The 16,197-nt window shown below is 34.0% G+C and overlaps 1 protein-coding gene across 1 annotated transcript; it reads right to left on the bottom strand.

Annotated features, from left to right (window-relative positions):
* Positions 1-12,739: 12,739 nt before the first annotated feature.
* Positions 12,740-13,786, bottom strand: LOC141622077 (hevamine-A-like). Its single transcript, XM_074438133.1, has one exon. The coding sequence runs from the start codon at positions 13,755-13,757 to the stop codon at positions 12,852-12,854; it is 906 nt and encodes a 301-aa protein (XP_074294234.1). The 5' UTR covers positions 13,758-13,786; the 3' UTR covers positions 12,740-12,851.
* Positions 13,787-16,197: the final 2,411 nt, after the last annotated feature.

Consider the following 16,197-nt stretch of genomic DNA (forward strand, 5'->3'; position numbering starts at 1 on the left):
TGATTATTTAATTAATCGTATGCCGATACGAGTTAATTAAATTGCTTAAAATTGACGGATGATTTTGTGAGTAAAGTTAACGTGTCTTATTGTAATTTGATTAAATGAGATACGGTCTAAGTAATCGAATTGTTTTATTACTTAGATAATATTATTGTTTACGAAACAATTAAAATAGAATGAATAATTTATTATAAATACAAGTTGTTGTAGTTTATAATTATATGACCCATTTTGGTATAAGTAATTAGGAATTACTAATTATTTTTGTATGTGACATATTTAATTATATGATGATTTTTAATATGTTAAAAATACATTATAATGTAACATGTTAAGTAACATGTCACATATGTCACAATTGACAAATGACAAAAATAAAATGGACCACCATTTTATATGGGTGACCGAAATTAGAGGGTTTTAGGGTTGTTTGTTTGAATTATTTTATTCTACAAACACAATCATAACCCTAGAGTGTAGGCATGCAAGGCTAAAATTTTTGAGAAGAACAAACCTATAACTAGGGTTGCATGCTAGTCTCTTGTGAAGAGCAAAAATAAAAGGCATTGGGCATGCTACCCAAGGCTTGAGATTTTTGGCCACTATGGGTAAAAAGAGAAGAGTTTTTCTTTTCAATTTATTCATTCACATCTTTTATAAAAATTTCTAGTGTAAGAAATTATTTTCTCTCTACATTTTGTGAAACATTTTAGAGATAGAAAACTCACAATAATCATCTCTTCTTAACTGAAATAGAGGACAACAAATTAATATTTTGTGTCAAAATTTTAAGTAGGGCTAATCCTAATACTAGATCATATTATTTTTAGTCTTTAAGAGGTTTCCTTGGGTATATGCTTTTGGGAGAGATTCTAAACTTGAATCTTGCTCATCCATTGTTGGAAAGCTCAATAACTAACAAGAAGGAGATCTTGTTGGTGCCCATAAAACCGATACCATATAGTAAGAATGACGATTTCTTCCCTTTTCTAATTATGTTTGCATGCATAAGATCAAGATTTAATTTTATGACTAAATTAAATATCACATATATGAATATGTTAAGCAATGAGAATAATGATATCTAACAAGCAGCTGAATCAAGCAAGGCTCTATGATCATCGTACAACCCGTTATAGAACTGGTTGCAAAGGAACCAAATTTCGAAACCATGGTGAGGGACGGACCGAACTAGTCTTTTGAACCGTATCCAAGCTTCATTAAAATCCTCAGTAGGACCTTGCTTAAAACTTGTAATCTGACTTCTCAATGCATTAGTTTTCTGTGGTGGAAAATACCTCATGTAGAATGCAAAAGCTAATGAAGTCCAATTGGTAATCGCGTCAGTCTCCATGTCTAAGTCCCTTAACCACTCAGCTGCATCATCTCTCAAAGATAAAGGGAAGAGAGTTTGCTTGACCTGATCTTGAGACACCCCAGCTGTTAAAGGAATAGAACAACAATAAGTAACGAATTTCTCCATATGCTTTGCGGGGTCCTCTCCTAGTTTTCCTCCAAATAAATTCCTCTCTATCAAGCTTATGTAAGAAGGCTTGATCTAAAAAGTTCCCTTATCAGCAGTAGGGAGCTTGAAGCCTTTAGGAATATAATTAATCGTGGGTTCGGAGTGACTTGCTAATGTAGGCATCTTTGGTGTTGTAGAAGTCACAGCTGCAGAAATAAGTGTATCCTCTTCTAAGGATGAATCTTCTGCAAAAGTATACCGCTCGTAGTCAAGTGTACTCAAGTCTTCCACTTGGCTTACTTCTCTTTGAAATTTTCATCTGTAGCGAAAAGTCTTTTCTGGCTTGGGATCAAAAGGTATAATCTCTAACCTGTTAGATCTGGGCATACATGAAAACAACAAGAAAAGATAAAACTGCCTCAAGGAACTGAAGTTCCCTGAAACAAAAGACAAAAATAAACAGAAACAAACAGAACAATTGTTGCCTCCCCGGCAACGGCGCCAAATTTGATAAGGTTATTTTCAGTCGTTTGCCTTAATCAAAACAAAATCCTATACTACTACTAACAAGATAGCTAGCGGTAAGTCAGGGTCGAATCCACAGGGAGGCAGTGTTTATCTAGTTTGTTTATATTTAATTCTGCCTTAAAGTAACCAATTTTGGGGGTTTTGATTGTTTGTATGCTAACAGCTAATTGCAAGTAATTAAAAGACAAATAACAATAATATTAAAGAGTCTAGGGATTCGGGTTCACTAGGTAGTCATCAAAGGGTAGAATTTAATTCATTGATTGAGCAATTTATATTGTTGAAAGTCATATGATCAGTCGATTCAATATTTCTTTTAGATCTAATTTAACATGCGATCGCTATCATTAAATTATCTCTATTCAATTATCATGGCCTATACTAGTCTTAACCCAGTCGGTGAAAATCCTAGTTTATGCAAGACTAATTAATCAATTCTGATCAGTAATTAACTAATTAGAGGTAATACGAAAATCAAACAACAATTAAGAGCAATTTAACAATCAATTCATAATAATCCATTTTCTAACAACCTAGATTCCCCTTCACCCTAGATGAAAGGCTTAGCTACTCATATTAAAGGAAGGAACAACAATAATAATAATGGAAAGCATGATGAACAATAATAAAGACGAACAAGTAATTGAAATAGTAATTATTGAAAGATTAGAACAATACCGTAAAATAGCAATGTTTAGATCCGGAAGGAAGAACAATAAATAAAATAAACTAAGTATTTGAGAGAGTTTTCTAAGGTATCTATACTAAACCTACTGAAAATAAAGCATAAAATAACCTAGAGTACGAGTTTTAGTATTTATAGTAGTCATAACCGACTTAAGGAAATTTGCGAGAATTATAGAAAACTGGAAGGTTCCTCGATCGAGCCTAAGTGCACTCGATCGAGGCACCAATATTCAATAACCCCCAACTCTGGACATTGTGAAATTTAGTTGATTAGGTTGGTTCCTCGATCGAGCCTAGCTGGACTCGATCGAGGAACCAAATTCTTGCTTTGCGCAATGATTTTCAAATGGTCGCCATTTCTTTGTTACTTGTCAGAAACAAGCGATTCTCATGGCATTGGAAAGCTAAGAAGATAAGCTTCCACCTCCATTTGGAATCACTTGAAAATCAGTTGTAGAACTCTAGATATGGTTCTTTAAAATAGGTACTTGTAATAAGAAGCTCTTTTCTTCGTATTTTCTTCTTAACTTCTCTTCCTCCATTCTTATGGATTCTCATGCCATGCTTCGTGTATCCCTTCATGTCCACTCTGCGATGCCCATTTTATTCCTTTTCTCCTCAAATGCGTCATTCCTGCATTAAACATCAAAAGGCGGAAGTATCGACATTCTAACATAAAAGGCATGTAAATGATATAAACTAGCATGAAAACCGTATCAAAAGTAATTGAGGGGAGGCATAAATATGTATATAATTATGACTCATCACTGACCTTGGAATTGTTTCATGGCTATTGTACTATTGTACGTATGGAACATTCATGGTAGAATTTGATTGGTGCTTTATTTTAAGGAATTTAGTAATTAATTTCCTTAAGATATTGGTCTTTGACTTTTCGGGATTTCCTTAGTTGTTTTCTTGGTATATTTATTTAATTAATTTTTTAATTAGTAGACACGCAGTAATTCTTTAGCGTTGTCTCATTGGCATAGTGGTAACATGTCCTGCTAAAGTGAGATGAGATGTTATTTGTGGTCATGGGTTCGATCTAGGGTAGATATTTTTCACTTTTCAACCAATTATATTTCTCCATATTATATCACCTTTTCATATATTTTTTTTTATTAATTATTAATATTGTCAACCAATCACATATCGCCACACATAGGTCATGAGTTGGGTCAATTTGTTCCACCAAAGGTCAAAAATTGACCTCTTCTCTCCAAAGGTCGCCATAATTTTTGGTTAATTGATGATTAGTGTGACCAAGCAAGGTCATGGCCTAGATATTGACCTTGCTTGGGGATGGTCTTACAATATTTGCAGTGTCTATATTATATGCCCACCACTATTATATTACTCCCTCTATTCCGGTCCTTTTTTATCATTTTCCATTTTGGGGTGTCTTAGTCATTTGTTGTCTTTCTATTTTGAGAATGAACTTGATGACCAATTTGATCATTCACACTCAATATGTTTCACTTGTCATTTAGTAATTGGCCCCTCCTCTTTACTTGATCTTTGTACCAAAACCAAAGGACAATAATTGACCGGGACGGAGGGAATATTATATTACTTAGCATTCATTTTTGTGAACAATTATTCTTTTATCTAGTACTAAATGTTTACATAATAGTCATAATATTTAGAAAGTAGGGAACATGTTCATTATATTGCGGCTGTCCCATTTATTCATTTACCATCATTTATATTCATTATAAAGAATATTGTAATCTAATGTAAACAAGTGATTGAGATGTAGGGAGTGAATAAGTTAACGACTTTAACTTAACCGTCCCGCCGCAACTAAACTATGCTAATAAATAAAACAATGAACTTTGTATAATTCATGCATTTACTTGTAAGTTCAATACAGTAATAATCTAAAAAAAATTTTCTTCAATTTCAATCATTGATTTACTTTTGATTAAAATACATTTCGCACATACTATAAACACAAAAAATGAGGGTGTGGTGTTTATGAATCAATGAGTATGGACATTGGCAAAATAATTGATAATGAAATCGGCCCCAGTTATTATATTGGCCTAGCTTCGTCCCTGTACGCAGACCCCTATTTTTCTTCCTATTCACACACATGATCTAAAACAATCTCATCCCATGAATGATCGATCCTTGTCTTCGAAACTTCTCTCAAATTTATTCAACCAAGTGAAAAACTAAACCCCTACTTCTAGAAAAATCGACAATCTAATGGAAACTAACTCTTACTCTGACAATGTTGTTAGAATTAAAATTTTACTTTAATTTGGATTGATGGGGTCAAGATTAAGTTTATCAGTATGATCTTTTGAGATTTCTTGTTATTATTCATGTTACCTATATGTTTTAATGCAAGCGATATTTTGCTGATAAATAACCTTATTTGTTATCACTATCCTCGTTAAACTCATCACCCTCCACAAATGCACCCTCCCTCCACCCCACTAACTTACCCGCAAAATAAAACATCAGCCACTGTGAATAGTTCTTATTACTTGAAAAAACCTCCAATCCACTACCAATATCACTACCTTTCTGCCACGTTTTACATCTAAGAAGTCATAAATCACATTCACCTCCATGAAACACCAATCTTTACTCCAGATGATATGTATCCTCGTCTCCCTTATCGAAGACAATCTATTTTTCCTTCAAGAAAAAAAAGTTTAAAAAGCAATCTTCCCTCTTATCTCCCCCCTTTCCTAATTATATTCATTTTAAACAACATATTGATGGAAAATGTGGGGTATTAATTTTGATAGCAAGTGAGGATCCATATTGTAATAGATAAGTGGTATTATAAGGATTAGGTCATTAGCAGATTAAATATTTGGCAATATTATGTTTCCTAGTTTAAGTAAAGGTTGGACTTAGGAAGTTCGAGTCTAATCTAACTAGAGTTGACGATCAAGGGCGGGTGTGGGAGCGAGACCAACTTGCTAAATTTTTTATTTCGAGCCCAACTTGCTAAAATTTGTATTCTCTTAGTAGTAAGTAAGATTATGGCTTTGTTTGGTAAACAGCGGAATAATATTGGCAGAAGCAGATTGTGAAAGCAGATTATAATTAGCAGATTTTGTTGACAGGTTTAACTAGTATATTCGATTAGCAGATTTTGTTAAAGGTGTTTGGTAAGTAGCAGATTTAAATTAGCATATTATCTCAATCTTTTGTAAAATGACAAGTAAGTACATGAATTAACTATGGAGTAAAGGTAAGGTTATATTTTCCTAAGGGTAAAAATGTGAATTTATTTTTTCCCAATCTACTCTTAGAATATGCTGGGGGAGCAGCATATTGTAAAATAGTAGATTCGGCCCCAATCTACTATCTCAATATTCTGTTTACCAAACACCCCAAATAGCATATTGACCGGTCAAATATGCTAAAAGTCCCAAATATGCTATTTTTTTGTCAATCCGCTGTTTACCAAACACCCCCTATATGTTATATTTTTAGATGTCTTTAATTAAAGATTCTTACATGACGGTTATGGACTTATGGTAAGCAAGTAAGATATTCCAAGTTCAAGCTCATTAACCCCTTATTTATTATTGCAACTTTACAAGTATTTATTTCTAGCAAATAATAAATTACGTATTATAATCAGGTTTTCTCTAACGTGTTTTCTTAGGGCACATGCTAATAATCCAAAAAAAAAGAAAGATTGTTGAGAATATATTATTAATGATTTATACACAAACTCACATTTATCATAATTAGTGAAATATTCTCAATAATTTTTCTCTAATTAATTTATTAACATGTGCTCTAAGTGCACACATTAGAAAAATCTTATAATCAATGCAACCTTTACATAGGTGATCTCTATTGAGGAAGCTCATTCTATTTCCTAATTAGATTAGAGTATATTATCCAAAATGTATTGCTTACTAGTTTTGGAACCTGTGCACTGCACGGATGGTAACGGAAAGTATTATTACAAGAAGAAACTTACGTATATATTGGAATGATTAAATTACTAAATTTTAGAAAATGTTACTTTGTCTACCCATACACTTTTGTCTACCCTATTAAACTTTTGAAATACTCGAATTTTTTCTCTCAAATTTTCTAAATTGTGAGACGTGAAATCTGAAAAGTGGATATATATTATTGTAGATTTTATAACTTGTTTATTTATGCAATATAGATTTAAGTATACTCATTGTTGTAACCTTGCTTTTTATTTATTATATTACCCCTATTGTTTCTTCTCTACTCAGTTCTCTAAATTCTGTCTCATTTCCCCTCCCATCCACCATCGTCTGGAAGCAGTGTTCGTCAACTGACCGACTACCTCAATACCCACCAGCAGGCCCTCCACCATAGTGTAACCGCACATAACACCTCGGGCCACGACATACCTCTCAAGTCTTAACCCCTTACTTCTTGCCCCCCCCCCCTCTCCCACACAAACACACCTAACCAACACGCAACCCGCCCCCCACCTAACCAACACCCAGTAATTCATATCCTACCCCTTCCTGCCTCCACCATCCCCTACATCCCCTACCATGCCTCCAACATAACCACCTTCCCGTCCCAAACCCATATCCATGATCCCTAACCCTTCTCGTAACCTTATGCGACTCCTCGCCCCATTATTACCCACCCATCGCGACCTCTCCCTTATCACGACCTCCCAGCAACAACCCCGCCCATTCATTCGCTTTTTCAATTGTCATTGAGTCATGTTACCACTTACCTCTCAACATTGTAAATCATTATGTCATGCAATACAGTTAATTTGAGATGATTTAAAATGCGAGATTTGAGATAATTTGTTTTGCTAACACCTTAGCTTATTTACTCATTACCTTTCAATGTCATAATGTTTTGCATTAATTGTTAGATAATTTTTATAAAGCCACTCGAGCTTATAAAAATTGAAAATAATACTAAGTATCTAAATTGAATTTTTAATAATTTTATATTATCTATTACTCATGAACTGAGATATATTATGTAATAGTTACTTGAGAAATTTTAGCAAATTATATTTATTTCTATTTTTTTTTTTTTTGTAAAACCAAATATCAGAATAAAGTAAGATTATTTCAAGGTAATGATTCTTTGGTTTAACGATGCACTTTGATTTAGTAAAAGAATAAAAATTTATGAGTAGTAGGAAACTTACTCGTTATAGTTGTTTATGAGATACGATTTTAACAATGACTCATTGGCTTGAAAGATTGTTTTAATAATAATAAAAAAAAAACAGAGAGAGAATCTTGATTTAAAACTTAAGTTTGTTAATATTGCAATTTATAATATGAATTGACTCGATTAAATATAATACGATCCTATTGTTTATTGTTGCACACGGTCTATTATCACTGAATAACTTGAAAATAGCTTATCCGAAGATGACCCGGACTCGACTATAATTATTGTAAACCCAATATGACTTAACTCGAACTAATCCGATCAGAATTCGACCGGGTTGACCCATTTGCTAATAAGTCTAAACCCATTGTCCTATTTGTATGACAGATGTAAGGACATTGTAAGTTGATAGTTGGGTTTCATTTCATCTATTTCACATATTTTGTAGTGGTGATAAACTGAAGGTCATTTTCTATTTGTGAGAGGTATCCCAAGTGCAAATGGATCTCAGGTTTTCATCAAATACAATGACAAAATTAAGATGAACAACATCTCGTTGTAGTAAGTACATAATCATAGAGCTGACCTCATTAAGTATATGATCAATGTTCCAATAGTTACCCTGGACAATTGGCATAGCCTATACGTGTGGCAGAGGTGGAAACATGATGGTGCGGCGAGATGATGGTGGTCGAAGGTGGGTGGCGTTTGAAAGTAACCATATGATCGTAGTGGACAATTTCGCACACATATTATATATGTTCAAAGTAATGAGAAGATCGAAAGAGTAACAATTACTTGATACAATGCGGGGATACCAAATCCTAATAGTCTAATACTCTTTGTGATATTAATTATTAAAGCTAAAAAATGGATATTAGTGGCTAAAAATGGCAGAAGATAACATGCATTTTTTTCCGAAAATAATTGTTACTCACTTATACTTCGTATTTGCTAAGTTCCTTCTCTACCAAAATCATACAATAGTAAATTTGGAAGTGATTGAATGCTAGTATCTTTTCAGAATCAAGAATCAAGGTTAAATTTTTGTTTGTTCAATTTTATGCATTTTCTAATATCTTACTTTAGGATTTTTAACCTGTCATTTTTAAAAATTTAAAAATTTAGAGGGGCCAAATAAGATGACAAATTGACAATCATTAGTTATTAGTTACTAATTTTGAATTATGATGATTAAAATAATTATGATTAAATTAGTTGATTTTGAATTTATGAAAAGTTTAGGATAATATGATTTAAAGTAAGATTTGTTTTTGAAACTCACTGGGGGATTCTTAAATGTATTCAAAATATCAGCATGTGTATATTATAATTTAGGATGAATTGATGAAAACCCCCTTAAATGTTGCACTTTTTAAAACTTAACCCCTTATGAAATTTTTTTTAAAAATTAATACCTTAATGTGAACTCCGTTCATATTTTGGTACCTTAAGTAAAATCCGGTAAAAAAAAAAGGTGAAATACCCATTTTACCCCTGACTTTATATACACTCTCACTCAGCCCAACTCACCTAGCACTCTTCTTTAACATATTTTCTATCTCCAACTTCCCTTTTTTCCTCTCTTCAAATTTTCAACTATTTCATCTTTGCCAAACTCCAACTATTTCATCTTTGCCATTCTTCAAATTTTCTATCTCCAACTAAAAAAGTTACAACCACGAAAATTTGTTTCCGGGTTGTAAAATTTGCAAGCTTAAGGTTTTGAACATCCAATCACCCTTTACCTAGCCATGGGCAAATGTTTTTAAAAACTGAAACGCTGGGAATTGCTGCAAGATATAGTTTATAATTGCTGCACCAATTTGTGTTCTTGTATTAGTTTTTTATTTTTTTTGATGAAAGGTAAGATGTATATCAAAAATTAAGTCAACCATACATGAGTTAATTGGGCTATCATCTTAGACAGCCCAATGTTACCCAACGAACCAAATACACGAGGAACAAAAAACACGAGTAGGTGGGGGAGTATCCCTTAACACCCGAAAACAAATACAAACAACAAAACAAATTCCCCCAAATACACGAGGAACAAAGGGGATCAGCTTCATCTTCTTCTCTACCTCAAATGACCTCAGATGTCCATGATATGCTGCACGAAATTCCTATCTTTCTCTCGGATGGAGCTTGTAACCATGGCTGTATTAGTTTTTTAGTAATTAGATTCTTAATATAATCCGTTTTGTTTGGTTGTTGGCTAATTCTAGGACACCAGTCGCTTACCATAATCCGTCGACCCCATAATTTCTCTGTTGTTTGTGAGGTTGCTACCCAAAAGAAGGCTGATTCTGCAGTTAAGAGAGCTCGTCAGGCTGAGACACGGCGTCTCAGGAACAAGGCACGCAAATCTGAAGGAGGTAAGATATAAAGGAATGGCTTGTAGTTGAAATGGTGAGTGAGAGATTGAAAATAAAATGAGTAAGGGTTATAAATGAAGGAGGTAAGATGATGAAGTATAAGAAGGAAGGGAAGAAGCAGTAAAAGCCATGAATAAGGGTATAATGGGCATGTAATCTTGAATTTGGAGGGAAATTTAAAAAGTGGCCGGAATATTCCCTTTTTTTTGACCGGATTTCACTTAAGGTACCAAAATATGAACGGAGTTCACATTAAGGTATTAATTTTTAAAAAAAATTTCATAAGGGGTTAAGTTTTAAAAAGTGCAACATTTAAGGGGGTTTTCATCAATTCATCCTATAATTTATAACCTTAATTAGTCAGATTTAAAACTGAATAAGTCAAATTTAAGTAATTAATCAGCATCTTATATATTATTTAAAAGATACTCAAAAATTATCCTAAAATCATAACTGAACAAATATCCTAAGATGTAGGCTGCAAAGTCTAGGGAAATAAGTTGTAAACGAAATTTTAAGATGGTTTAAGGTAAGTTGCAAACGAAATTTTAGGATGATTTTAACTGAGTTAGGAAACATCATATACTATTGCCGTTATTAAAGTTTGAGATTTCGTTTTATATGGCTAATTGATGACTTGATTAGTTAGTTTGTACAAATGGATAACAATTATATATTATATATTTGTATAAATGGCAAATTATATATTTGTATAAATGGCAAGCAATATTAAAAATATCATAGCTAGTTAATTAAATATATCCCGAATATATAGGTGTCAGTTTAGAAAACTGTATCATATTTGTTAGAAATCTAGCAAATGACACGTGGCATATAAATATGTGTTGACACGTGGCGATTAAATAGGTTGCTGGTTGTTACTTTAATATAATATATGATATGATATATGATGATATGATATGATGATATGATTCTCCAATGACTGGGACTAGGATTTGTTTCCCATAATTTAGTCTTACATATATAAATGCAATGCTTTGATTGTCAATAATCCCCTATATACTAATAGAATAGGAAAAACTTGAAGTTTTCCCGCCTAAAACACTTTCCCTATTTTGATATGCTCTTTTATTTACTTTCCTATTTTGATATGATATATCCTAATTAAGATTTGCCTCTACATTTTTTTTGTGATAAAAAAATTGTTTTCCATAGGATAAGTCATAACTAAAAGATATGATATTAAAAAAAAATTATAAAACAATATCATTAATTTTGGGCAAAAAATATTTTCATTTAAATACACTTTTTATGTCATTACTTAAATCTCTTTATCAATTTTATTCTTTTAATTTATTTATTTTTCTGAAATCAAAATACAATGATGAGAAACGTTGAAAAATAATGAATTGTCAATTTACAATCTATAAATAGTATACTAAAAAAATAAAATTCTATAAATACCGTGCATGCATTGCACGGGGTCTATACTAGTACTCTTATCAATCAAATAATCAATTACAATTCTCAATTATATTTCTCATTTCCTAGAAGATGTCAAGAGATGCAGCGATACGATACAAATCGATTAATGGATCTCAAAGCATCAACAACAGCAACTGGTCTTACTTTGATTTAAATACATGGGATCGTCATAGTGCGACACTTGTTTGTTCTTTTGTTGCGTTCTTTGCGTTGCTCCTCATCGTAGCAGCAACAGTAATATCGGCAGCGAGTTATACTCCCTTCAAATTCGAGCTTGTCTCGGTTGACGTAGCTTCCATGACAATCTCTAACAATGCAACCTCTGATCATATGAGAATCAAATGATGGTCGATCCTCTTGTAGTGTTGATTAAGTATGGCAATGAGATCCTTTCGTCGGCAATGATGAATCCTTTCTACACAATGCCCCAACAAAATAAGACTATTCAATTCGACATGAACATTAGGGCTTCCAACCTCAAAGATATGACGGTTGATTCAATTGCTAAAGATTTGGCCATAAACCAAGCTATCGACTTCATATTAACTTTTCAGGGTCGATATTGGCTTACTTCGACGTTGACGTCTCCTAGTGGATTGAGCATTACATGTGAAGGTGTCAACGTCAAGTTTTCAGCTGCAAATAACTTCACAACCGGAAGCATGATCGACAGCCAACGCTCGTGTGATTTAATCAGTTCCCATACAATATAGTTAGTTTTCCGTACAATAATATTAGATGCTTTTCGTCTTGGTTTATGTCTTTTAATTCAATTGTAAGTGAATTTTATCTGATCAATATCATTATCACAAGTTTCTTAAGATATCGGCATTAATAAATTTTAATAAAATTATCCTAATATTTGGAGGACTAGTACTACACTCTGCTTTTCGCTTAATCAATAATATATAATCCTTAAACGAGCGGATAACTGATTATGTCAACTTAATTGTATAGGACAATTAATTATGCCATGTGCTCTTGAACACAAATTCGTGCTGAAGGCGAATATATTCATTTTAAACAACATATTGATGGGTGAAACAATAACTGGGTTACCTAGTAAATAATAAAAAGAAAACTTGTCTTATCTATCTATACGAAAAGTACTTGACTGACTGTAAACTTAATAATACATATATTTCGTTTAAGCGAGACCAACATGTAATTAAAAAAAGTAACTACAATTATCTTGTAAGACTATAAATAAGTCCATACTTGAATGAGATAAATCATACAAAATTGACAATTTGTTTAGTATAACCACTTTGATCATCCCAAAACTTAGACCAAAACATCACCCCTCCATACTTGGGTGATCTCTTAATGATAGGCAGAACTTGATTAGTGAGCACATCCGGTGGCAGGAACCCGCTTCCGGCAGCCTGTGTGGCAGCCGGTAACCCCATAAACAGCTTGTTGATGTACTTTTGTGAGCTCCACAAGTTCCATGATGTTATTATGTTGGTAAGGTTGCCATTATACTGACAAGGCGGGTTGTTATAGAATTGTACCCATACGTAGTCAAACAGGCCGGTTTCTAGGGGAGTGCCCAAGTATTTATCAGGAAATGGACACTGAGGAGCTGCACCGAGATACACCTTCTTGCCTTTACAACTATACTTGTGTAAAAACCGTGCTAAATCGTCCCAATATAATATAGAACCTGACTCGATATCAAAATCAATACCATCTAGAGCTGCGTTACCAAGGGGCCTCGAGTTTGATTTTCCCCCTAGGTAGTTATTGTATAGAAATTCAGCAAAGTTTTTAGCATCGTTTTTGGAAGAAAACGAATAATTCCCAATGCCACCGCCAAGGGAAAGCAAGACTTTAATACCTAACGACTGACAAAACTCGATTTCACTAGACAAACCAACGCACCCACCCGAAGGAGGGTCACAATGACCAGCTAAGTTTAACGAAGGCACTTGACCACCACCGAAAATATTCAAAAAGGCTAAATTAACATATTTGTACCTTCCAGTAGCACACGTCTCATTTAAACGCCCCTCGTTGCCATTTTGGCCCCAATATATGGCTATACCGCCATGATGACCGTGGAAGTATCGCGCTTGCGCAACAAAGGGAAGGAGGATGAGGAAGAGAGGAAGAATATTGAACTTAGTAGCATACATGTTGTACTATATTATGCTTAGAATGTTTGAGATGTACATTTTGTATATGATATTAGGATCATTATATATACTAAGAGATGGTCAACTTTGACGTACAAAATGTGTGGTGTAGGGACCTTTGTGAAGGTGCGAGTCGACTTGATATCAACTTTGAGCATTCTTGATGGTTAGATTTTGATCCATTCTCCATTGCCAATATTATAAAATATTAAGGTTGACTTGGTTAATAGTTGCCAAACGTGGAAAATATACGTAGCAATGCACCATGATAATGTTTTTCTATACGCCGAATTATTATCGTCTCAATAATCAACTACGAAAAGTCAAGATAGTGATTAAATATTATCTCTGTGTTCGGAAAAGGTCAACCTTGTAATTTAAATTTTAAGAAGTAAAGAAATATTACGGTAAAAATCACATTCGCATTGACTCTGAAATCACCTGCGGGGAGAATCGAGACCGTAGTATGCATATAACGATCACCGTCTAGAGTTATATTACCTAGCGGAGTAGGGGCCTCGAATAAATTAGGCCTTCTAGATAATTTTTATACAAAGATTAGACATGGGTACATGACCAAGACAGGGGGTCGAGTGTCAGTCTCGGTTGTACAAGTAATTTTTTTATTTTTTTATTTGTTTTTTAGGGAATAAGAAAGTAGTATTAAAATTTCTAGTATTATCAAAGATGTGAAATTAGACTTCATTTTTTTTATGAGATGATAATTAAACATTGCTTTTGTGAAGCCAACAAGGTTGCTGACTTCATGGCTTTTATTGGACATTCATTTACAACTCTTTCGAGGTGGTTTGATAGCCGGTGGCTTCAACTTACCTCCCTCATTTGAAAGGATAAGATAGGTTAGTACTACCCTAGAGGATCAACCTAGTTTTCTTACCTAATCAGATATTTGTAAACCATAAAAATCCGTACCTGCGATAATCAATAAAGAGGCACAAAAATAATACGGAAAATAAGAGTTTTATTATTGAATGATTAAGGGTTACAATTTTCGTAACTCTCTTGATTCCATCTCTAAGGGATAGGGATGGCAGTGGGTCGGGGACCCGACCCAGACCCTGAGGGTCGGACCCTAACGGGTCGGGTATGGGTCTCATTTTTTCAGACCCAATGGGTATGGGTCGGGTATGGGTCTTAAGAAAATATTTCGGGTCCGGGTCTAAGTTATGAGACCCATACCCGACCCTTAGACCCTTTATTAAAGAAAAAAAATCAAAATTACAACTTTTCTGAATTCATACTGGCAGACTGTAGAAACCCAACTAAAGTCTCTTTCTCTTCCCTCATCCCATAAAGTGATAAAACTCAACCAAACTCTTCTGACAATACCGCCACTCCACCACTGAAACAAGAAAACCACCACCACAAAGCACTGATACGCGACTGGCAACCACCTCTCTAATAGCCGGCGACCGACAACCACCATTAACGGCAGATTAATAAACTGATAATGTTAAAGTAGTATGAATTTTTTTTTTTTTTTAATATTATAGACCCTATAGCTGTTAATCTTGTTACTAAAGTGGTTGAAACTCGGACCCGCGGGTAGACCCAGACCCTACCCTTACCCATAGGGTCCGGGTATGGGTCCTCAAATTTTAGACCCTTGCATGTCCGGGTGGGCACAGTCCAAAGGAAAAATCTCGGGTCGGGTCCGGGTTTAGGCGGACCCTACCCAGACCCTACCCATTGTCATCCCTACTAAGGGATTTAGGGTTTTGATAGTACTACGGGGGTCTTGATTCCATCTCTAAGGGATTTAGGGTTTTGATAGTACTACGGGGGTCTTATCGACTTAATTCCGTAGGGAGATGATGGGGTCGTTTTGTGACTTATTCCATCATACCTACAATTTGGTAGTAGGAAGACGGGGTCGTTTATTTGACCTAATCCATGCTCTCCGCTAAACCCTAAACACGGAGTTGTATTTATAGTAAAGTGGCTTGGAGGGTAGGAAGGTATATTCTAGAATATTCTAAGATATTATCACATTATTTTCTGATAATTATCTCTAAAATAATAAATATACCATCTAATAAGTATTTACCAAAATATAAAATTTCGGTGTCTACAATATTTTGTGTCCAAATTTAGGTAAGTGTAGGATTTTAACGTACCATATAAATAAGGAATGTGTTATATACGACAATCAATAATACAAATATACAATTATCGTTCTCTTATATTCTCGACCGTAGCCAAAGAGGACAGTTATTTTCTGTTTAGCAAGATTTTATTGTTTTTCTCCTGTGTTATCTCTCGTTTCCGATCAATATGTCATGGGCCGACAGTGGTACGAAAAAAATCCAACTTATTCATGATGCGTCTTCTATTTACTATTTACATCCTTCCGAAAGTCCAAGCAATTCTCTTTCCAAATATCTCCTCACGGGTGATAATTATTATACTTGGATCAAGG

The sequence above is a fragment of the Silene latifolia genome, chromosome X (assembly GCF_048544455.1).
Source record: "Silene latifolia isolate original U9 population chromosome X, ASM4854445v1, whole genome shotgun sequence".
Classification (NCBI taxonomy): Eukaryota; Viridiplantae; Streptophyta; class Magnoliopsida; order Caryophyllales; family Caryophyllaceae; genus Silene; species Silene latifolia.